Below are 20,190 nucleotides of genomic sequence, written 5' to 3' on the forward strand. Positions count from 1 at the left end.
GCCTATAACACACGTCGACGTCAGGTCTAGTACGGTCAGTTGCGTTCAAGGCGTGCATAGATGTTAACACAAATAAAATTGCCTAATATATATTGCAAAAGACGTTCTCCATAGTATTTCGCATTTATTTAGCCCTTTAATCACCACAACTTCCGTTGATGGCCTCGCGGGGCCTTCAGGATGACCGATCTCGAGACCAGTGGTAAACACAGTGAACACTTGCGCTTCGCTTCTGGCTTTCTGCCTAACTATATACTAATTTCTGATGTTATGTGTACAAAAACTAAATTCACTTTACTTGGAAAAGCTACTAAAGCGGCTCAGGTGCGCTCCAACAACGTTGCCATTGGGCAGCTTCATTTGGCCACTCCTATACTCCAGGGGTCACTACCTTCCGTCAGAGCTGTTCGTATAAGGGGAGAAATACAACTTCTAGCCGTGGGCTCAGCTTTTCAGCTATCTGCATAGAAATTTTAATAAGGGGGTGGAGCTGTTTCTCAGCTGCTCGGACGAACTAGACAGGCACCGCACTACGGGTGTTTCCTCATTATTTCAGTAACTCTGTTCTGGCTCAATTTGGCTTCACGCAGGGATGATGTGTCTTCCTAGCGAGTGTCCTCAGTGTGGCTGGCCATGCATGTGCAGACACTGAAGCGAAGGTAAGGGAACAACCCCTGAGCCGGGCTTCTTCCAGCGAGGGCAACGCACACGGAAATGAATTGCTGCAACTTTAGGGACCCCAATATGGAGCCGGCAAGGGTTTTCTTTCCCACAGAAGATGACCTGAAGGAAGTGACTCTCAGCAAAGGACCGGTGAGACTCCTCCACTTTGTGTTGTGCCGCAGAAAGTGCCACGAAAGCTGCAGCTTAACTGCCATTAGGCTTTTTTCAGGCCTAGACACCATGTACCTTCTTCCTGTTTTACCCTCATCTTTTCCCTTTTAAAACCCCGTGGTTGCCGACTCGTGGAAGGCTAGCACGAGTTCCTGTACCAGCCTTCACTTGAAAACCCTGCGGTCCAGTGCTATGATGTTACCGGAAACATGGCCTTCAAATAGAAACGGACTGCCACTATGGCGTGGCACTTTGTGGGCCTGCTTTGCAGGTTTACACGAGCCTCTTTGACGTCACCATCACTCAGCCCGGCTACTACGCTCTCTCCGTTTCGAACACCACTGAGGCAAGCTTGTAGGGATCCAGGAATAACCGCTTTGATTTGCGCAGCTACACAACAGCGCAGCAGCGCAGCAGCCTGTGTCGGTGTATTTTGTGTCATCAAGTTTCGAAGCCGCGCCACGCGGTATATTGAAGCAACGAACGCAGTTTGTGTCCTGTGATGGTTCCTGTCAGCCTTTTTGGGATGCACTTTTTATGGGCTTTTCAAACATGCGCCTGGAATGTCGCTACAGTCTGGAGCCTCCAACAGATCCGTCTGCGGGTGCTCCTTCATGGTCCCCCTGTGCAGGAGCTGTCCTAAGGCCTTCAATGTCTGGGTTGATGCGGTTAGTGAGCGAAAACACGAGGTTTGTTGGTGATGCAACGGGCCATTTCTCATCGCAGTCAGCAAGATATGAACAGGATTGCAGCCCTAAGCTAATGCAGGGCTCGTTTAGTACCTCACGTTGGCATGTCTCTAAAGGGGGCATACTGCCGGGTAGCCCATCCCAGGGCTTGCTGGAGAACGATCCTGGTTCCACTGTTGAGAGAAACCAACCAAGGAGTGGCATCTGTGAGGCGCCTGCTTGCACTGTTGCTGGGTCGAGTGGGGATCGTTTGACGAAGCCAAACGAGGGACAGTGGAAGCTGACCAAGTCAGCAACTGAGCGTCCCTGTGATGAGGGCAAGGGACCTGTGGCGGAGATAACTTCTGGAGATGACGTGATATGTGAGGTGACCCGGGCTTGTGAACTGCCCCCAACAAAAGCCAATCCCAGTGAATCTTCATGCCTTCCGCAGACAGTGCAAGGGGTATCTCTCACGGCTCTCTTTGAGGAGGGGAACTTGAATGACGGTGAGTCCCCTGTACAATCGTTCGCAGCAACGGTCGTCCGGGTAACTCCGAAGAAAGAGACAGAGACCTTTGTTCTTGACGAGCCAGGCACGAAGACTAGCTCTCAGGGCAGCACTGGAGAGCCCCGAACAGAGAAAGATGTCGATAGCTCATCATCCTCCACACCACCAAAGCTGCAGCAGCCACTGGAGCCAAAGCGGCCGATTACCCTTGCCACAGCGGAAGACGGCCCATCAGAAAAAAGTACGGTCGTGAATGGTGCAAGTGCAAGAGACCAGCCAAAGGACAGTGAAGTCCCACTGAGCCAAGAAACTCCTTCAAGAGGCCATCACCTTCTCCAAGAAGACCCTCTACATTCTACGGCACCCAGCGAGGCTTATGCGCAGTTGAGCACTTCGGCAAATTGCACTGGTAGCGCCAACAGCGGGGACCCACAGTTGCCGAAAGGTTCCGCTGAGGCGGAGCGGGGTTTTGATAAATGCGACACCAACAAAGACATGTGCCCTAAAAAGTTTCCTCTTCGGGAGGATTCTTTTATGTCACTGCATTCGTGGATGTTACAAATGGCACGAGGAGGTACACCCAGCGAATGGGGGAACTTTGACATCTTTAGGAGCCTTTCAAGTCTGCCTGGAGGGCCAGCTATTGGGGAGGACCAAGAAGAACTGAAGGAAGATGTTTTATTTTATGAAGCAGACGGACACTACACAGACACCGGAGAGGAATACAGTCTTCCTCTGGGGGAACAGCAGCAACTGGTGAAACTTCTCCCCTGTAATATCGTTTCTGTGAGGGCCAAACGGCGCAAGTTTTCGTTTATCTTCGTGCCGTCCGCTGGTGAGGCAGTTTCGCAGCACTGCCTTTTGCTCAGTGGCTGCTTTTGGCATTACCATGAATGCGCTTATATAGTTACGGTTCATAGCAGATTTCGGGCCGAGACTCTACTTCCTGGGGACTAGGTCAAAGAGTCATCGTAGACTAGCCAATAGGCGTTGAGTTCTCCACGCCAGGAGGCGCTTGCATTTCACAAGCCTCCAGTGGAATCATAGTAGAGCACTGCATCGAAGTGGTGCTGCTCTGAATTTCCTAGGGAGCAGTATACTTTTAAAGAAAATCTTTTTTTCGCAGTTGGGCATGGTGCTGGAGCTGAAAATCAGCATATTCGTTTCTCTTGGCCAAAGTTGATTTTCGTTTTTTCAGGATGCCACCTCTTAATCGACTTGCGAGCCACCATGTCCTTAGGGATGTCCCTCAGCTCCACTTTGGAGCTGGTTTACTGCGGTTCCCCTTCAGCCATCTATAAGGAGATATCGCCCCTTTGTTCCTCTGCCGGCAGGTAATAACGCATTCTTAAGGGGATGTGGGAAGCACTAAGTTGTGAGATTGCGCGGACGCTGTGCATACGCCAACACAGGCGAATCACGTCCATGTTTGTGTGAATTCATGTTCCGGCGTGTTGCTGCAATGTGAATGCCAGCAATCACGCATACAAGTATATGCTTGTGTGCATGAATTGAGGCTTAAACGCATATCTAGATACGCAGGAAAGCGTGGAAACGCGCGAGCACAGCCTGCAATTTTTCTCGCCTTTTAGTGCGCAGATGGTCTCCTTGCCTCTAGCGATATCCTCGGATTTCCTAGCCGGATGCTTCTGCCGTCTCTGAAAGCGTTGCTTGCTGATCGTTATGAAGCGTTTTGTAAGTTTGTGCTTTCTTTTTGTTTGCAGCAAATGCATTTTGTCTCTAGATGGGGCGGGCCTGTATGCAGCTGTGGGGCAGCTCGTGATGCTGCGCCAGTTGGAGAAGGAAGTGCGCTTTCTGTTGGGCGACAGAAGAATCAACTTGACCAGTTGCTTTGACTTTGTTGTTGGCACTGGCACCGGTAAATGCAAGAAGAAAAGTCGGAGCCTTGAGCTTCCCACCTTGACTGCATCATCATACCTTAATTTCTGTCCGAAACGCTAAGCATCTTTTGCTAAGAGGATAGTTAGACTGGAACCATGCTTGCTGTACTAAGTTCTGGGTGCTCCGCATTTCGTGCTTCTCCTTTGCTGATTTGGAAAGAACTTGCTCGTGGAAGAATTTAGGTACAGCTCACTTAGCCACTATTTGTAAATCGCGAGACATTGGCACGTTAAAAATTTGCCATGGTTTGTTTGGTAGATGACTGTTGTGGGACGGTTGTGAACTGCCGAGGGATAAGAGTCTAGCTGCCGTCCAAGGGCCAGAGCTTGAAGGTATCGGGAATCAACAGAAAGCGTGTCGTGGCTTTTGGATCTGCTTTTGTTTACAGGTGGCCTATTGGCGCTTGCCCTGCTTCGGGGCATCACTATAACACGCTTGCTGAAGGAATGGATTGGAGTTGCAGGAAATAACCTCGACGAGCTAGCTCCAGAGTGGAGGGAGGCATTCTTCCTGCAGCTTGTCTCAGGTAGAGTTGTCAAATGTGTCGTCAGGCCTTTTGTGTATTTTCTATGCCTCTGTCATGGTCATATTTGTTGCCTTGCTCTGTTTACTTCCGGTGTGCTTGTTGGCATTCATCAGTGGTTACCCCTAACTTTCCACTTGCTTGTCTCTGGCGCCACAGGTGTAGCTAGAGGCCTTCCTACGATGCAGTCTCTGATCCACGCACACTTGTGCCTTTGTTTTGGCTGAGCATTTGTTCAGGAGTAGAGCCGAAGACCCTGAGGAGCGAACTCGTTGACAAGTTTGGTTGGCGGTTTCTCAATACTTTGAATGCACCTCTCGGGTACAGATGAGGGAAACTTGTATTTGATTGGCACGCGTGTGAATATCCATGGTTCTTCTGTTTTTGTACCATATTCTTTGTGACAGTTTTCTCAATCGCTGTCTGTATGTTGCTGCTTTCCACTGGAAGAGGTGGATTTGATGGAGGCAACCATCTTTGCTCTTCTTAGCGAGTGTGTGACATCTTTATTGGAATTGCACCGTCGAAGCACCTGTGCCTCTATCGAGCATGGAGCACTGCAGAAATGAGAAGGGTGCCTCTCTAGGGGCGTTTCTCATGCGCAGCATTGTATAACAGACTATTGCCAAGGGAGATTTCAGGTGCGATCATTGCTGTTTCTGTGTCTTGTCCTCAGCACGATAACCTGCAGCGACATCGCACAGTCTCCACCTCAGCAGTTTGTTCTGCGAACGTATGAGCACACATCGCCAGGTAAGGGCGAGTTACTAAGCTGCACGCCGCTAGAACGAACAGTGAGATGCTCCGTTTACCTATTTTGGGACGAAGACGAAGCAGGCTACGGTCGTGCCACTTGTCAGAAGCCCATAGATCTATTGTTTACGTGTACAATTTCCTTGTGTTGCTGCAGCCAGCCATGTCCGCTCGTTGCGGGGCACCAGCCGTTGTCCCCTTTGGGTAGCCGCGTGGGCTACAATTGCCTCTCCGGGCAGTTTGCGGTGAGATAGCAACAGACACAACTTGTACTAACGGTGGCGGGGGGAAAAGTTGCAAGCGAACTGCAGTGTCCCCAAGTTAAGAGCAGTGAAGTGTATCTGTACAAATGTTTTGCTGTTTGACTGGCGCATTTGTTAGGCCCATCAGGCCTGCAGACTTGGAAGGCATGGGGTTTTCCGTGGAGCCGAAAGTCTGTCTCACAGGTTCCACCAGCACAAGTGCTCTTGCGGCAAACCCCACCCTTGCAGGGCTCGAAGAATGTGCACGTCTTGCACACAAGCCACTGCGGAGCTTCATACAAGTATGCTGAGACCAATTGGGGACGCACCGTTCCGCAGGGGTAGAAAAAGGGCTGGGCAGTTCCACCATGGATCTGGAACTTTCAGGGTGGGAATAGAGGCCAGAGGAAACATTGTGCTTAAAAAGCCTCATTTTCATACGAGGGAAAGCATGGAAAATACACTAGCGCTGCACTTGCTGTTTTGCAGTCGGACCTCCAACTGCTCGTCTCATTGGGCGCCCGCAAATTCCTCACAATGTCTTCAGTCCGGCAGGGGCCCTTGGTACTTTGACTAAATTTTGGCGCAGTTCTGTTTGTTCTGTTGTGCATACACCGGCTCTTGTGTGCTGAGCCTTTCCAGTGTGCCAGGATAGTTGTGCGTAATTACAAATCGGACGAACTTTAGTTTCATTTGTATTGTCTTCTTCACAGGAGCCGTTTGCTACTGAGGGACTTACCACTGCGACTTTGTTTGCTCATCGAGAAGCCTTGCATTGGCTCGCAGACCGCCTGGACGTTTACTTCAGGTATACCTGCACAAGATTATTGGTTTCTGTTGCATTCATAGAAACTGGCAGTTGTCAAGGACTTGAGCTGTTGCGGAGGTTTACCTAATCCCTTCGGTAGCAATGTTCAGGGACGTGAATATCATTTTGTTATCTCATTGTTTCTACAGGTTTAACATGCCCGTAGTTGGAGATATCAGTCTATCACCTACCAACCCACATGGGCTGACAAAGATTCTATCTGTTGCATCAGAGTACATTACGGACGAGAAGTTCTTTGAAATGAAAAAAGCAGCGAAGATTCTCGCGCACAACATCAAGGCCAGAATAGTACAGGGGAAGGCTTCCATTTAAGTTGCTATCGTGCTAGAGTAGAGCTTAGTTTTCCCGACCGCAGCACATTTTTGGCAAGTCCGTATATTTTGATATATGGCTTATTTCACCTAATTTAGAGGAGCAGGACATTTTTCTAACAGCAATTGCTCAATAGGAGCACAATACGGATTAACAGTCGACCACCTTCATCAAATTTCGGGTCAACGCGAAGAAAAAAAAGGCTTAGAATCAGCGCAGTTACTGCTAGTTTGTTTTGTCACCAGAAACACTTTCGGTATCAATGACATGACGGAAGCGCTAGAAGGCTGAAGGGTGTAGCCTTCAAGTTTTATCTCCTCTAATTTGAAACTGAGTTTCGCTGTACCAGCATGCAAAGGATGACCTGTGTTGAGCTGTGGTTTCTTTTAGTGGTAGAACAGAGACTTGACAAAAAGCCTAAGTCTCACTCGATGAAGCACGTTGGGGCTGCAGATAATGTAGCCGCGTCGCTTAAAAATGCATTTAATTTCAAACTATGGCTTTCCGTACCAGGTCTGGAAAGCAGCCCGTGAACTGGGTACTGTGAATAGCCTCTACAGAGCTCGTAAGCGCGTTTCTGAGGTACGCAGAGTTTCAGTGGTTCACTTCACAGTGCTTTATCACTTCGTGGAGGAGACGCGAATTTTGGTTCCAAATTCGTACATGCAAAACACTTAGCATTAACTGTGCAGGCATTTTGTCCCTCTAAATTAACAGTAGAGAGGAACAACACATCGACTGTGAGAAAAACCAGCCCCCTGTGGGAATCGAACCCACGACCTTTTGATTACGAATCAAACGCACTACCAACTGTGCTAAGGAGGCACGGGTAGGCCGCTGGAGTTGATAGTACTTTAGCGCTACATTTGTGCTAGGCAAGAGTGCAGCAGCAACTGTAGTGGCATGGATTGGCAGCTAAGCCCTAAAGTAGTAAAGCTTCTGGCGAGTAACATCGGAGCAGAGAAGGGGGTAGGCAAAGAGCAAAGTAGGGAGGCAGCATCTCGGAGCGAAGGTAAACACACATGCGGACGCTTAGCGCAGGCTTCCACAGCTCTTCAGTTGAAGAGTAGCAGCCAACGGGGATCAAGCCGTTGCAGCCTGCCAAAGGCTGTGCACCCTTGAAGGCCTTCAGCTTGCTCCGAAGCTGCAGCTGGTGGCAGAGGAGGTGCGTTTCAGGGGAATGTAGTCAGAGTTCCTCCAAATTGCTACCTGGTATCCCCACCTGCTGTTGCTCCTATTTGCTATATATGAGAGTGGAACTCGCAAGCGCAGGACTGAGGCGCTGGGCTAGCCTTTCAGCCGGATTTTGCTGCTTGAGCTGTTGCTGTATTCCCCCTAACAAGGCTGGAAGGGTACGCCTCGCAGAGGCTTCAAGTTAGGCCGTTTAGAGCATCGGGACCCTAACTAGAAATGCTACTTTGGGCTGCAGATCCCCAGCGCCCTCGCCCAGTGCCAGCATTTCTGTGGTCCTTCCGTCTGTCTGTTGACTTTTCCCTATACTATTTATGTCTTCTGAAAGCGCCTCTCTGGCACGGTTGTGTCTGGCCCCCTCTCAGCCGCTTGATGCCTCTGAGCTGCTCATAGCCGCTGCTTTAGCATTAGCTACTCCAACTCCCGTAGGCTGCATTTGCTGTTCGCGTTGCAGCCGCAGCAGAAAAGTAGTACTTCCCCAAGCCAACGGGCTTGAGGCAACTGCCTACTTGTCTGCGCTGCAGGCGCGTCTCTTGCTCTCTGCGCTAATGCTACTTGCCTAACACAAAGGTAAAATCATGAAACAAATACCACTGCGTAGGTGTCAGAGCTGCATGCATATGCAAACCGGATGCATGCAGCCAACAAACACGACCCCACCCAAACAACACATGGCGCTCCTGTAACCGTTTCCCCCCTAAATATTAGTTTATTTGCGATGATAGCGGAAATGAGCTTATACACCTCAATCTCAAACTGCAAAGCCTGAACTTTGCCTCTCCAAACACCTCTGCTTAACGCCAAGCCCTTGCCGCGCCTTGGAGAATCAAAAGTGAAGCCCTGTCCCCTCATCCGAAACCTCTAAGAATCTCCTGAGCTATGATGAACAGACAGAGCATTGCTACAGTGAATTTGGGGGCTCCCGTGTATGTGCTTATGGCAAATGAGGCTCCAGGCTCTAGGGCTTCGGGTTTGAAGCTCAGGGCCTGAAGCGTACATACACCTCGAAACGATGCTGTACCGGCGCGGCCACTTCCCGTACCGGCGTGGCAGCAAAGAAAAGATCCAGGCAGCTGTCTTCTCAGCTCCCCTTGCCCTGCGGCAGCAGCAGCAGCAGCAACTGCTAGCCATCGCCGTCGCACGCCCTTCTGCCGCAGCACCACCATCACTTGAAGCAGCTTCTGCAACAAACACATTTCCAGTAGCTACTCCGTTGCCAGTATCCTTAGAAGCAACAGCAGCAGCAGCAGCAGCAGCTCTAGTGACGCCGGCGGCGCCTGCTGAGACCCTTTATGCAGACCATGTCTCGGCAGTTAGGGATTCTCGAGAGCTCCTAAAGAATGTCAACTCTCTTGTTGACGTGCACGCCCCTCCGCCCCCCGCGACGGCGGCAGGATCAGCTGCAACAGTTTCTGCTGCCGCTGCGTCTTTGCCTGTCCTGCGGCAGCAGCAACAGCAGCTAGCTGCGCGCTGTCGTTTGCTGCAGCAGCAGTTTAGGGACCACCAGGAGTCTGTACACCGCTTTGGCCCAGGTGCTGAGGTATTTGATGTGCAGGTCAGCTCAGACCCTAAGCCCTAAACCGTAAACCCCAATCTTCAATGCCTAGCCCCGATGAGGATGCGTTTTTGTCTTTTTGCTGACTCAGGGAGACCCAAGGCTCCTATGGCGACAGGGACTCCCAGATATGTGCAGCAGCTTTGCGTTCAGCACAGCATGCGAGAAGTGGCAGCAAGAGCAGCAGCAGCAGAAGCCGCAGTGGCTAGCTGTGGGACTGAGCTGCGGGGGTTTGCTGTTGCTGGGAGGCCTCGACGGCTCTCTTGTTGCATGCAGGAGGAAACACACAGACTTCAGCAGCAGCAGCGACAGCACCGACATCAGCAGCAACAGCAGCAGCAGCAGCAGTAACAGCAACGGCAGCAGCAGCGGAGAGGGGAAGGCACCGGGTGGCAGGCAAGCCACTGCACAGCAGCAAGAGCACGAGGAAGCAGGACTTTTCCACAGGTCCTCTCAACTTCTGGAAGAGCCTCTCCAGCAGCAGCAGCAGCAAGCGCTTGCTTCGCAGCACGCGTGCCTGAAGCTGCGGCTGAAACAGCAATGGCAGCAGCAGCGGCAGCAAGAGGTACAGCTGCGGCTGCTGGCCACTAAGGCTGAAGTTCGCGAAATACAGCAGCGCATTTTGCTGCAAATGGAGTGGCTCGAGCTGCAGCGGCAGCAGGCTGCTGCTGCAGCAGCAGCAGTTGTGGCGCTGCAGTGGTTCAGCCTTGACATGCTCCTGCAGCAGGACTCTGCCTTTCTCTCTGTCATATCTGCTTCTGTTGCGTTGCAGCCAGAGCCCCTCTTCATTTCTGCTTCTGCTGCTGCAGCAGCGGAGGAGATTGCTGATCCCAACAGCAGTGGAAGCAGCAGCCACAGAGACGAGGATGGCAGTAGAAGCAGCAGCAGCATGAGCAAGAGCTGCAGCGCTGTGATGCTGCACCCTGCTGACCCCAATGGCAGCAGCAAGCGCCCCTTGCAGTGTCTCCTGTCCGCAGATGCTTCCGGCTGCTGCTGCTGCTCTTTAGACGGGTTGCTGCCGCTTGTCTTCCTGCAGCTGCAGCAGCTGCTGCCTCAGGGGGACACCCACTTGCTAAAGCCCCACATTTCTAAGGTTTACGGCGTATCTCCACAGCAGCAGCAACAGCAAAAGGAGGAGCTGCAGAAGCAGCAGCAGCAGCAACAAAACATGCTGCTGATGCCCCCAAAGGCCTCTCCTGCAAAGCGCAAAAGAGCACCAACCTACTCCACTCCGCACCAGCAACGCCAGAACAACAGTAGCAGCAGCAACAACAACAGCAACAGCAGCAACAACGAAGAGGATGAGGACTGGAAAATCAGCGGTTCTTCGGCGCCTCTACTTGGTGACGTGAGGCTTTCTAAAGACACTCTGTGCAAGCCAGCAGCAACAGCAACATCAACACCAACACTAGCTGCAGCCTCAGCACCAACAGCAGCATTAGTTGCTGCAGCAACGGCTGCTGCAGAAGCTGCTTCCCACTGCAGCAATGCGCCTGCTACCTCAAGACGAGGCCTTGTCTCCTCGTTGCCGCCAAGTCAAGTATCTGCATCTGGTGAAGGGCCCTTCACCTGTTCTGAGACTGCAGCAGCAGGAGAAGCAGAGAAAAAGCAAAAAGAAGAAGAAACATCGAAACAGCAAACGTCTGCTACTTCCGCCCCGTTGAGGCAGCTGCTGGAGCTACACCAGCTGCATGTGCGGGCAGTGTGTTTGAGCCCGTCACTGGACTGTCTTGCCTTTCTTTTGGCACCTTCGGACCCAGTACTTGCCAGTGCTGGAAGTGCGGCAGCAGCAGCAGGTGCTGCTGCTGCTGCTGCTGCAGCAGCAGGTGCTGCTGCTGCTGCTGCAGTAGGGAGCTGCCGCTCAGAGCATTCAAACAAGGGTTCTGTGGGCGGAAGCACCCACGAATGTAAAGGGCCCCTGGAGGTCACTCCGTCTTTGCAGGCAGTAGAAAAAGGAGAAGCAGCTGCAACAGCGGCAGCAGGAGCAGCCGCAATAGCATCGACGATGCCGAAACGGGCTGTGTCAGAGCAACAGCAGCAGCAGCAGAAGCAGCCGTTGCTGCAGCGTGATGGCTTCCTAGTGCTCGCATGGCTTCCACAGGTACTTCTGTAGCTACATGCAGGCTCTCTACTGTGTAAGAAGCTGCAGCTCAACGACCCTTGTTACCAAGGGCAGCAGCGGCAACAGTGGCTGCGGGGTTCAGCAAGTGGCTGCTGTATTTGTGCCGCAGCTTCCGGTGATATTGCAGAACGTTGCTGCTGCGTTGTTGCTGATGGAGGCAGCAGAGAACGACCTAGCGTTTGCAGCAGCGGCACTGCAGCAAGTCAAAGGCTTGTGGACTGCCGGTGCTGCAGTTGCTTCAGTTGCTGATCCTGCTGCTGCTGCCGCTGTTGCTGCTGCTGCTAGGGAATCAAGCTCCCCAACACTACAGCATGCTGCCGCAGGAAGCCAGCAGAGCGCTCCGTCAGCTGCTTCAGCCAATTGTCCTTCACTTCAAGAAATGACAGTAGATGCAGCAATAGCAGCAACTAAAGTAGCCCCTGCTGCTGATGCTGCTGCTGATGCTGCTACTGATGCTGCTACTGCTGCTGCACCTTCCAGTTTCACCACGATGGAAATAAGCACGCCTGCCACGGATTCGTGCTACATGGAGCAGGAAGTGCACAAGCAGCACCACCAACAGCAACAGCAACAAGGGCAAGTGCCAGCACTAAGCAGCAGTACATACAGGATGTGAGAGCTCGCTTCTTTTGCTACTCCTTGCCTTTAGTCTCATTGTCCCACATCATGCATTTGGTACTGCTGCTGATTATGCTGCCGGTGCTGCTGCTACAATGGTGAGGGTAGAGGGTGTTTGTGTGGTGGGGTTGTGAGCAGCAGCGACGCATCGGAGGCCTTCATTCCACTAATGGTCAGTTGCTGTCGATGAGGGTTTGAGGTATAGATATTAAGCTTTGTGCACCAGGATCTATGGTTAAGGGTTTAGGGTTTACGGCTCGCTTGTGTTTCTCAGCCTGAGCACCTCCAGAATTTGGCAGCGATCGTGCAGCTGACGGTTCATCCTGCTATTTCTCGAGCCATGGTGCTGGCCGAGCAAGCAGCAGCAGCAGCTGCTGCCGTTGCTGCTGCTGTTGGTGCATCGCCTGCTACTGATGTTGCGGCTGCCACTGTGTCTTTGTCTCCCAATCCTGAACAATCGCCTACTGCTCCAGAAGCAGTACTTGACTTCAACGAGCCAAAGGCAGCAGCACCAGCAACAGCAACAGCAACGGCAGAGGCGACAGCTGCAGCAGCGACAGCTGCAACAGCAGCGGCAGCAACGACTTCAGCAGCATCAACAGCGACGGCAACAACAGCAGCAAGAGCAGCATGCGCTGTGCGCCGGATGTCTACAAATCTCTTAGCTGTCAGTGACTCCGTGTGTAAGGTTTCACGGGCCCTCACTTTGCTGCTGCTTTACTGCCTGCTGTCTTTACTTCTCCCGGCTTCGCTTACCTTGCTGCTGCAGTGGCTGCTGCTATTGCTGCAGGTGAGCTTGCTGCAGAGCTGGACTCCACAGCAGCGTGCACGGAGTTGCTTCTGTCAGATACATCTGACCTCAGCGCTGCGAGCGTCGCTTCACTGCGGCGGAGGCACCGCAAGGTCAGCCACTGCTGCTGTTTCTCTTGCTGCTGCTGCTCTTCTTGCTGCTGTTGCTCTTGTTGCTGCTGTTGCTCTCGTTGCTGTTGCTTTTCCTGCTGCTGCTACTGCGGATTTGATTGGGGCCACTTCATCAAAAACTGAAACGCACTTATTCCATTTCTCTGTATCAAGTTTTTTGTCACTACTGCTGCTACTTCTGCCATTGCTGCTCCTGGAGCTGCACAGACTTGGTCGCTGCCTCTTTGAGGTGGTGCAGGCAGAGCATCAAATAGACTTTCTTTTAAAGCGCTCTAGAGAGGCGCGTGTAGTAGCGCAAAATTTCAGGTCAGCTATCCGTCACGACGAACAGCAGCAGCAGCAGCAGCACTACGATCCTCTGCAACAGCAGAACAACAGCAAGAAGACTCATCGCAATAAGATGTTTACTTTGTCTTTTCCTTCGTAGGCGGCAGATGACGGGAGGCTTCTGGTTGGGTGAAGGCGCTAGGGTTGCTGCATTGCAGCTGCCTGGCTTTGTTGCTGCTGCACCGGTTCAGTTGCTGCCAGCCTCTTCCTCTGATCTTGCGGACGCTGCTGCAGGTCATCAGCAGAAAAGGGAGCACCAAGCTCTTATCACCCCCAAGGCAGCCGGCGGCTTTGCTGTTTGGTGGACCTCACGCGACGCCAAATCAGCAGCAGCAGCAGCAAGAACGCCTTCAGCAGCAGCAACAGAGTCCATCTATACAGACCTTGCGTGTCTGTGCCGCTGCTGCATTCGCACTTCTGCTGCTGTTTCTGAGGCAGCAGCAGGTGCGAGCACCAACAGCAGGAGCAGCAGCGCCATCATACTCCCTGCAGCGTGGATAGACAGCTGGCTCCTTTCTTTCAGCCCGCAAGACAGCAGCAGCACCCCCCAGCAGCAGAGTCTGTTTTGCTCGGGCGACCCGCAGGAGGCCCCGTTGGAGGGGGCCCCCCTGACAGTTGGCAGCGCGCAGCTCCAAGACATTTCGGCTATCAGCCCCACAGAAGTTTGTGCTGCAGTCACGTGCGGCGGTGAGCCAACGCTGCTGCTACTGCAGCAACCGCAGCAGCAACGCCAGAGGCAACGGCAGGAGCTGCATGCGGTCGTCAGGAAGCTGCAGGGCTTCTCGGGAACTTGGGGTAGCACGCCAACGGACTTGCAGCTGTCTACTGAGTATCAATCTGTGAGTCTTTGCTTGAGGAAAATTGTTTCATCTTTCCTTCGCAAGTGTTTTGTATCGTTTGTTTCTTTCAGTTGGTGTGTGTGTGTGGCCAGCTGCCGCTGCTCAACTTCTGCATTTTCTATTTCTAAGCGTGCTGCCGTGACTGCTGCTGCATGCGCCACTTCTGCTGCTATTCCCCACGCTGCTTCTTTGACTTCGCTCCACTCGCTGCAGCTGCTGCTGTGAATGTGATTGCTGCAGCGGAAGGCTGCTGTCACTTCGGCTTCCTTGGGTCGGTTCTGCTTTGTGCTGCTCGAGGAGCCTGACAGAAGCTGCCCCAGCATCTAGGAAACAAATTTGAATCTGTTTTAGCTTTTAGCGCGGGGGCGACTAAGAGTTTAGGTTTCAGGGTATATGATTATCAAGAATGCCGCCAGTGCCACTATAACGAACACAACAGATAGCTAAATGGCTCCTTATTACGTGCTGGTTCTTCACTGTTTATTGCCAAGTTCTCTTCTAGCTAAGAACAACCCCAGTGGAATTGCAGCAAGTCTTGTTGCCCGCGAGTTGAAACGCCGAAAACCAAATCTAGAAAAGAGTGTATTTAAGCAGCTGTTCTGGCAAGTGCCACAAACTGTAGGCTGCTCAAAAGGAATGATTGAGGAGCTGAATGCATTAATTATCAAATAGATATCAACTCTTAGGAGGCGAGGAACAAGGCAACGTGGCCGAGTGGTTAAGGCGGTGCCCTGCTAAGGCATTGGGTTCTGCCCGCGTAGGTTCGAATCCTGCCGTTGTCGCTTTTTAATTTTCAGATATCCCACGGCAAACTGTATGAATATGGTTTTTTTGTCATATAATCAAGTTTATCAAGTGAGAACTTTGGGTCACTTGTCTGCTTCGCATTTCTCGGAGTAGCAAAGCTGGCAACTGCAGACGACGCCGCGCGCTCAGGGGCCCCACTTTCTCTTTCGTGGTATCCGAAGTTGTATCATTTTTTCCCCACATTTTCCCCATTTAAAAGTATTGTTTTTATTCTTTTTGTTTCTAATACACTCTGTATAATTCGAGTGCGTTCACTGAGCCTCCGTTCCCCAGTTGAGGGGGCTTGGTTAAGGTTTGGGTTTCTGGCTTCACGTTTAGATAGACCGTAAATTATCTCTTCTGCGTTTTCCTCTTTTGGCTGAACACCAAGGTGCCCACCTGAACTAACTTTCCGCGTTCCTGGTGTACATACACCCGAGCGCTTGTGGGGGATTCGCTACCGACGAGTTCACTGGGGCCGGGATTGCTCATGAGAGAAGCCAGTCGGCAGCTGCTGCTGCCGCCTCCTCAGCTACAGCTTCTGCTGCCGCATCTTGTGCTGCTGCTGCTGCTGCAGCTGCCTGCGTTCACCGTAGGCTATTCCGTCCGCAGCTCTCTCAGCCTTAACTTCTTTCCTCCGGATCAGCCTTCAAAACCCGTCTCTCCCTTATTAAGTTATAGAAATCTGTCTAACGGTGTCCCTCAGCCTTTTTTGGGCCCCTCGTCAGCCTTAAAGTCAGTTAATTTATTAAGTCCTGCGGGGGACTCAAACTCTGGTCCCCCTGCAGTATCACCTGAGGCGTTGCAAAGGGTAGAGGACTTGGTAAAGAAAAATAAACTTTTTGTCTTTCTCAAGGGCACCCCTGACGAGCCCCAGTGTGGCTTCAGCAGGGTGACGGTGCAGGCGCTCCAGGCAAGTCTCCACAACTCAGGGTTTAGGGTTTCGGCTTTCTAGGGTTTAGGGCTGATGGCTGGGACTTTGGGGTTGGGCTTTAGAAGTGTGCGCAACTGAGATGTGTTTTAATCAGGTTCTTCAGCTTGTTTGCGATTTCTCACCCCCTGTAGCTGCGCGTTTTTCTTAACCGGTTCTCTGCCCCTAGCCCACAGCAGCGCTTTAGGATTTAGGGTTTAGGGTCTATTCTTTAGAGTTTAGGGTTTACGGTTTAGGGTTTATGGTTGTATGTCAGGCATGCGGGGTGGAGCAAATCCCATATTTCGACATATTGTCGGACCCGGAGCTGCGGGAAGCTGCAAAAGTATTTGGCCAGTGGCAGACCTTCCCTCAGGTGTACGTAAACCAGGAGCTGATCGGGGGCTGCGATATCATTTTGGAAATGTTCAGAAATCAATCCCTACATGAACTTTTAAAAGATCACAATCTCGTGGAGCCCACAAACCCTGAGCCTCAATCTACAGGCGCGCGGCCACCCCACCGTTCTACTCTGCATCCTTAACCTGAAACCACTGCCAGCACTGTAGTGGCCAAAGCAGAGTGTAGGGTTTAGGGTTTAGGGTTTAGGGTCTAGGGCTGGCTGTGCTCATGCTGACAGGCAGAAGCACCAGCTGAGAGTTTAAATGAGAATATTCAGCAGGCGCACGTCCCCCAAAGGGCAGCAGCACAAAGTCCCCGTCGGGCTTTCTGAAGACAGAAAGAAACACAAAAAGAAACAAAAGCAAGCAAAGATGGGCCTTTTTCGGATTGTTATGCTGCAGTAGTACATACGGAATGGGTTTAGGCTTTGCGGCTGCAGCTTACGGGCTGCGGGCCGGTTTTTGCGATTAGATAGTTGCGCTGAGGGTTTAGGGTTTAGGGTCTAAGGTTTAGGTCTGACAATGGTGCAGAATCGTGCCGCTTGTCTTTCTCCTCTGCGGCCTCTACAGTATCAGCGAGCCTATTCAGTAGGGTGGCCTGCAGACGCCACAGCTCAGCTGTACGTACACCTCAACAATTTCGTCTAAACTAGCTAGCTAGCTAGCTACCTTGCTAGCTAGCTTACTAGGGGGCTATCTTTTCGGATAGCGAACTGGTTAGCTAGCCAGTGAAGTCTGCTGTTGGTCAGTCCGTTGCGGCTCGCACTCGAGTCGGCGTCCTTCTCATAGAGCTAGGTAGCTACCCTGGAAAGTGAGTGGGTGGCTAGCTGGCTAGCTATCCAAGCAGCTGTGTAAGTGCGGGAGCGTAGCGGGCTGGAAGGATTCCTTCGTTTCAGTTTAGCCAAGCAATTACCTGCTTTACTGCAGCAAAAGCTTTTTGCTGCTGCTGCTGCACTTGCTGCGGCAGCTGCGCTTGCTGTTGCTGCTGCGCTTGCTGCTGCTGCTGTGCTTGCTGTTGCTGCTGCACTTGCTGCTGCTGTTGCACTGGCTGCTGCTGCTGGGCTGGCTGCTGCTGCTGCACTTGCTGCTGCTGCGCTTGCAATTGCCGCTGTGCTTGCAACTGCTGCTTCGCTTGCTGCTGTATCTGCTGCTGCAAAAGCCGCTGCGCTCGGGCGTACAGACAGTCCGCAGCTTCTCGGATCTCTTTGGGCTTCCTGAGCTGCCACTCTTGCTGCAACAGCCACTGTCCGAACTCCTTGACTGGGACGCCTCGCAACTTCTGCTGAGCATCTGCTACAGCTGCGGCATCTTTGTTTTGCTGCTGCTCTGCAGCAGCAGCTGCTGCAGCAGTCGCTGCAGCTGCACGGCCTTTCGTTGCTGCTGTTCCGCTTACCGTTTTGAAAGAAGCAGACAGTGCAGGATTTGGTGGGGCTGCTGCTGTTGCTGCTGCTACTGTTTCCGCTTTTTTTTTCGCTTCTTCAAAGCTATTGCATATATACGCCTCTAGAGCAGAGGAAGCAGCAGCAGACAAGGATAAGCCAATGAACTTCTTGTCTTGCTGCAGCTCGCTGCAAAAGCGTCGGCATTCGTTCCACGGGATTATGGCTGCGTCTGCTGCTGCTGCTGCAGCTGCTGCTGTTTCGGTTGGTTGCCTAGATGCCGTCATGCGACTCGGCCTGCGGGGCCCAGCTGCTGCAGCACCAGCAGCAGTGCCAGCAGCTGCTGCTGCTGCTGCAGCACCTTTGCTGCTTGATTCGGTGGCTGCCAAAGTCTTAAGGTGGCCATTCACCACCTCCAGCTGCCAGGGCTCCAAGCAGCAGCTGCTGCTGCAGCTGCTGCTGCTGCTACTGGAAACGGCCATTCGGCTTGTGGCTCTTTGGTGTTGCTGCTGCTTAGTGGCTGCCTCATTGCGCTTTTGTGTCTTTGTTGGGGGTTCAGGACACAGCAGCTGCTGCTTCAAAGAGGGCCGCAGGTTGTTAATTTCTTCTCTCTCCTTCTTTGCTGCTGCAGCAGCAAGCAGCGCGAGTCTCTCATTTTTCGAAAAACAAACGGAAAACTCGAAGCAGCCGTTTGATACGTAAGATGCAGCCGCAGCCGCGTCCTTTTGCTGCTGCTGCTGCTGCAGCAGCTGCTGCTGTCGCTCCTGCTGCTGCTTCGAAAAGTTGCGCTTAGGCCTGGCGGCCGGAAGCCCAGCAGCAGTGAATTGCCTCTCTTCTTTTTCAACTGGCAGCAAATCCAGCAGACGCAGCTCACGGCAGGCTTGTGCAACTCGGGGTCTTCAGAGCCACAGCAACAGCAGCAGCAACAAGCGCAGCAGATTTTTTGTGCAGAAATCCAAGCTGCTGCCTCCAGCAGAGCTTATGGGCAGCAGCAGGAGCTCTCGTGAGTAGAGCAGCAGCCCATAAGCTTGGCTGGAAACTGCGGTCTCAATTGTATCACAAGAAGGCAGTTGCAGCGCTAAGTAGCCGTTGCTGCTGCTCTAGCTTTCTCCTGTGCCCGCGGTGCTGCAGCAGGAGCTGCTTCAGCAGCTGCTGCTTCCGCTGCTGCCAGGACGCCTACCTGTAAAGAGTCTCAGCAGCCACTGGATTGTCCTTGAGATTAAGCTGGGAGAGCCTGAGGAAAGAAGCCAGCGTAGTGAGCTGCTGGTTGAGGTCTTGGATTTTGTTGGCAGCAAGAGAAAGCAGCTCGAGGCTGTTTCTGCTGCTGGGCAGCAGCGGAGCAGCAACGAGCTCGTTGTTATCTGCGCAGACTTCCTTGAGGCCCCCGCAAGCAGCCAACGCAGCCAAAGACCGCAGCCTATTGCTGCTGAGCCACACATAACGCAGCGAGCGCAGGCAGCTCAAGTCTGTGGGCAGCTGCAGCCACCCCAGTCCGCACAAGTGCGCCTCTTCAACAGCAGCCAGAGAAGCAGCAGTCAGGCCCAGCCGAGACACAGACACACCACTTCCACCAGTCGACGAGCCTGCTGCTGCTGCTGTTGCTGCTGCTGTGGGTGCTGCTGGCGCTGCTGCTGTGGCTGCTGCTGCTGGTGCTGCTGTTGCTCTGGCTGCTGCTGCCTGCGCCTCCGTGCGTCTCGAGGCGTTTGCTGGGGCTGCTTCCTCCAAGGAAGCTGTTGGCGTTGGCGCGTGGCTTTCTTCTTTAGGTGCTTCCTCTTCGGCTGCTGCTGTCATTGCTGTTGCTGTTGCAGCTGCTGCTGCCGTTGCGGCTGCAGCTGGAGCTGCTGCTGCAGTTGCCTCAGGCGCAGCTACTGCTGCAGCGCCATTTGGCTCAGCGGCCTCGCTGCTGCTGCTGTGCTCAGCCTTGCGGTTGGCTGCTTTATGTCTTTCCGCCATGCTGCTGCTGAGCCTGTAGAGGCTGCTGGGGGCGGGCAAAGACTGCAGTGCATTTGAATTCCGTTTATTTGAAATGAAGTGTAGGCTAGGGAAGACTCAGTTCAAATATTCATTTGTGTGTATACTCGTAGCAAAGTGCAACTACAGTGTCCAATCCACAAAGCACTTCTTCTGAATCTGTAGATAGTTGATGCAGGGCCTTTTGGATCCTAACTTTATGGCAGCTGAAGCTTTATTGTTCCTTCGTAGTTTCGAAGTTCCAGATGTCCGTACACTGAACTGCAGCTCCAAATGCTGGGAGGTTTGCATACACTTCACCTGCTACTGAAAAAATTAGCATGTCTCTCCTCCCCTCACATTTCGAATTACTTTTGTTCTTTTCTCATTTTCAAATATTAATTTTATGCCATTTAGTCTGCCACTTTTATCGACCGCCAGCCGACCTCCAGCTGCTCCTGCTCGTAGCGAGGCCTGGCCAAAAAGCTTTATTGAAAGCCATATTTTTACAAGTGAAAAACCCCAAAATTAAAAAGAAGACAGTAAGAAGCTAATTTTAGTTCTCTTGTGCAACATATCCCCGCGAAGAACCGAAAGAGCAGAGCCCCATTTCATGC

At 52.4% G+C, this 20,190-nt stretch overlaps 4 protein-coding genes across 4 annotated transcripts; 3 read left to right on the forward strand and 1 right to left on the reverse strand.

Annotated features, from left to right (window-relative positions):
- Positions 1-744: 744 nt before the first annotated feature.
- Positions 745-6,574, forward strand: ETH_00022375 (patatin-like phospholipase domain-containing protein, putative; the record flags this gene model as incomplete). Its single annotated transcript, XM_013377167.1, has 13 exons — positions 745-813; positions 1,106-1,180; positions 1,351-2,848; positions 3,212-3,347; positions 3,738-3,892; positions 4,304-4,441; positions 4,678-4,759; positions 5,115-5,191; positions 5,349-5,436; positions 5,573-5,735; positions 5,923-5,997; positions 6,147-6,241; positions 6,391-6,574. The coding sequence occupies 13 exons, from the start codon at positions 745-747 to the stop codon at positions 6,572-6,574; spliced, it is 2,835 nt and encodes a 944-aa protein (XP_013232621.1).
- Positions 6,575-8,777: 2,203 nt separating this feature from the next.
- On the forward strand, positions 8,778-14,474 carry ETH_00022380 (uncharacterized protein; the record flags this gene model as incomplete). Its single annotated transcript, XM_013377168.1, has 9 exons — positions 8,778-9,320; positions 9,412-11,421; positions 11,552-12,054; positions 12,196-12,232; positions 12,335-12,743; positions 12,851-12,963; positions 13,220-13,287; positions 13,409-14,147; positions 14,388-14,474. 9 exons carry the CDS (start codon positions 8,778-8,780, stop codon positions 14,472-14,474), a joined length of 4,509 nt encoding a protein of 1,502 aa, XP_013232622.1.
- A 949-nt stretch (positions 14,475-15,423) lies between these two features.
- On the forward strand, positions 15,424-16,387 carry ETH_00022385 (PKC-interacting cousin of thioredoxin, putative; the record flags this gene model as incomplete). Its single annotated transcript, XM_013377169.1, has 2 exons — positions 15,424-15,846; positions 16,121-16,387. The coding sequence occupies 2 exons, from the start codon at positions 15,424-15,426 to the stop codon at positions 16,385-16,387; spliced, it is 690 nt and encodes a 229-aa protein (XP_013232623.1).
- Positions 16,388-17,136: 749 nt separating this feature from the next.
- ETH_00022390 (uncharacterized protein) lies at positions 17,137-19,576 on the reverse strand (the record flags this gene model as incomplete). The annotated part of the gene is made up of 2 exons (XM_013377170.1): positions 17,137-18,520; positions 18,804-19,576. 2 exons carry the CDS (start codon positions 19,574-19,576, stop codon positions 17,137-17,139), a joined length of 2,157 nt encoding a protein of 718 aa, XP_013232624.1.
- Positions 19,577-20,190: the final 614 nt, after the last annotated feature.

This window comes from Eimeria tenella, genomic scaffold (assembly GCF_000499545.2).
Source record: "Eimeria tenella Houghton genomic scaffold, Eth_scaff47, whole genome shotgun sequence".
Lineage (NCBI taxonomy): Eukaryota > Apicomplexa > Conoidasida > Eucoccidiorida > Eimeriidae > Eimeria > Eimeria tenella.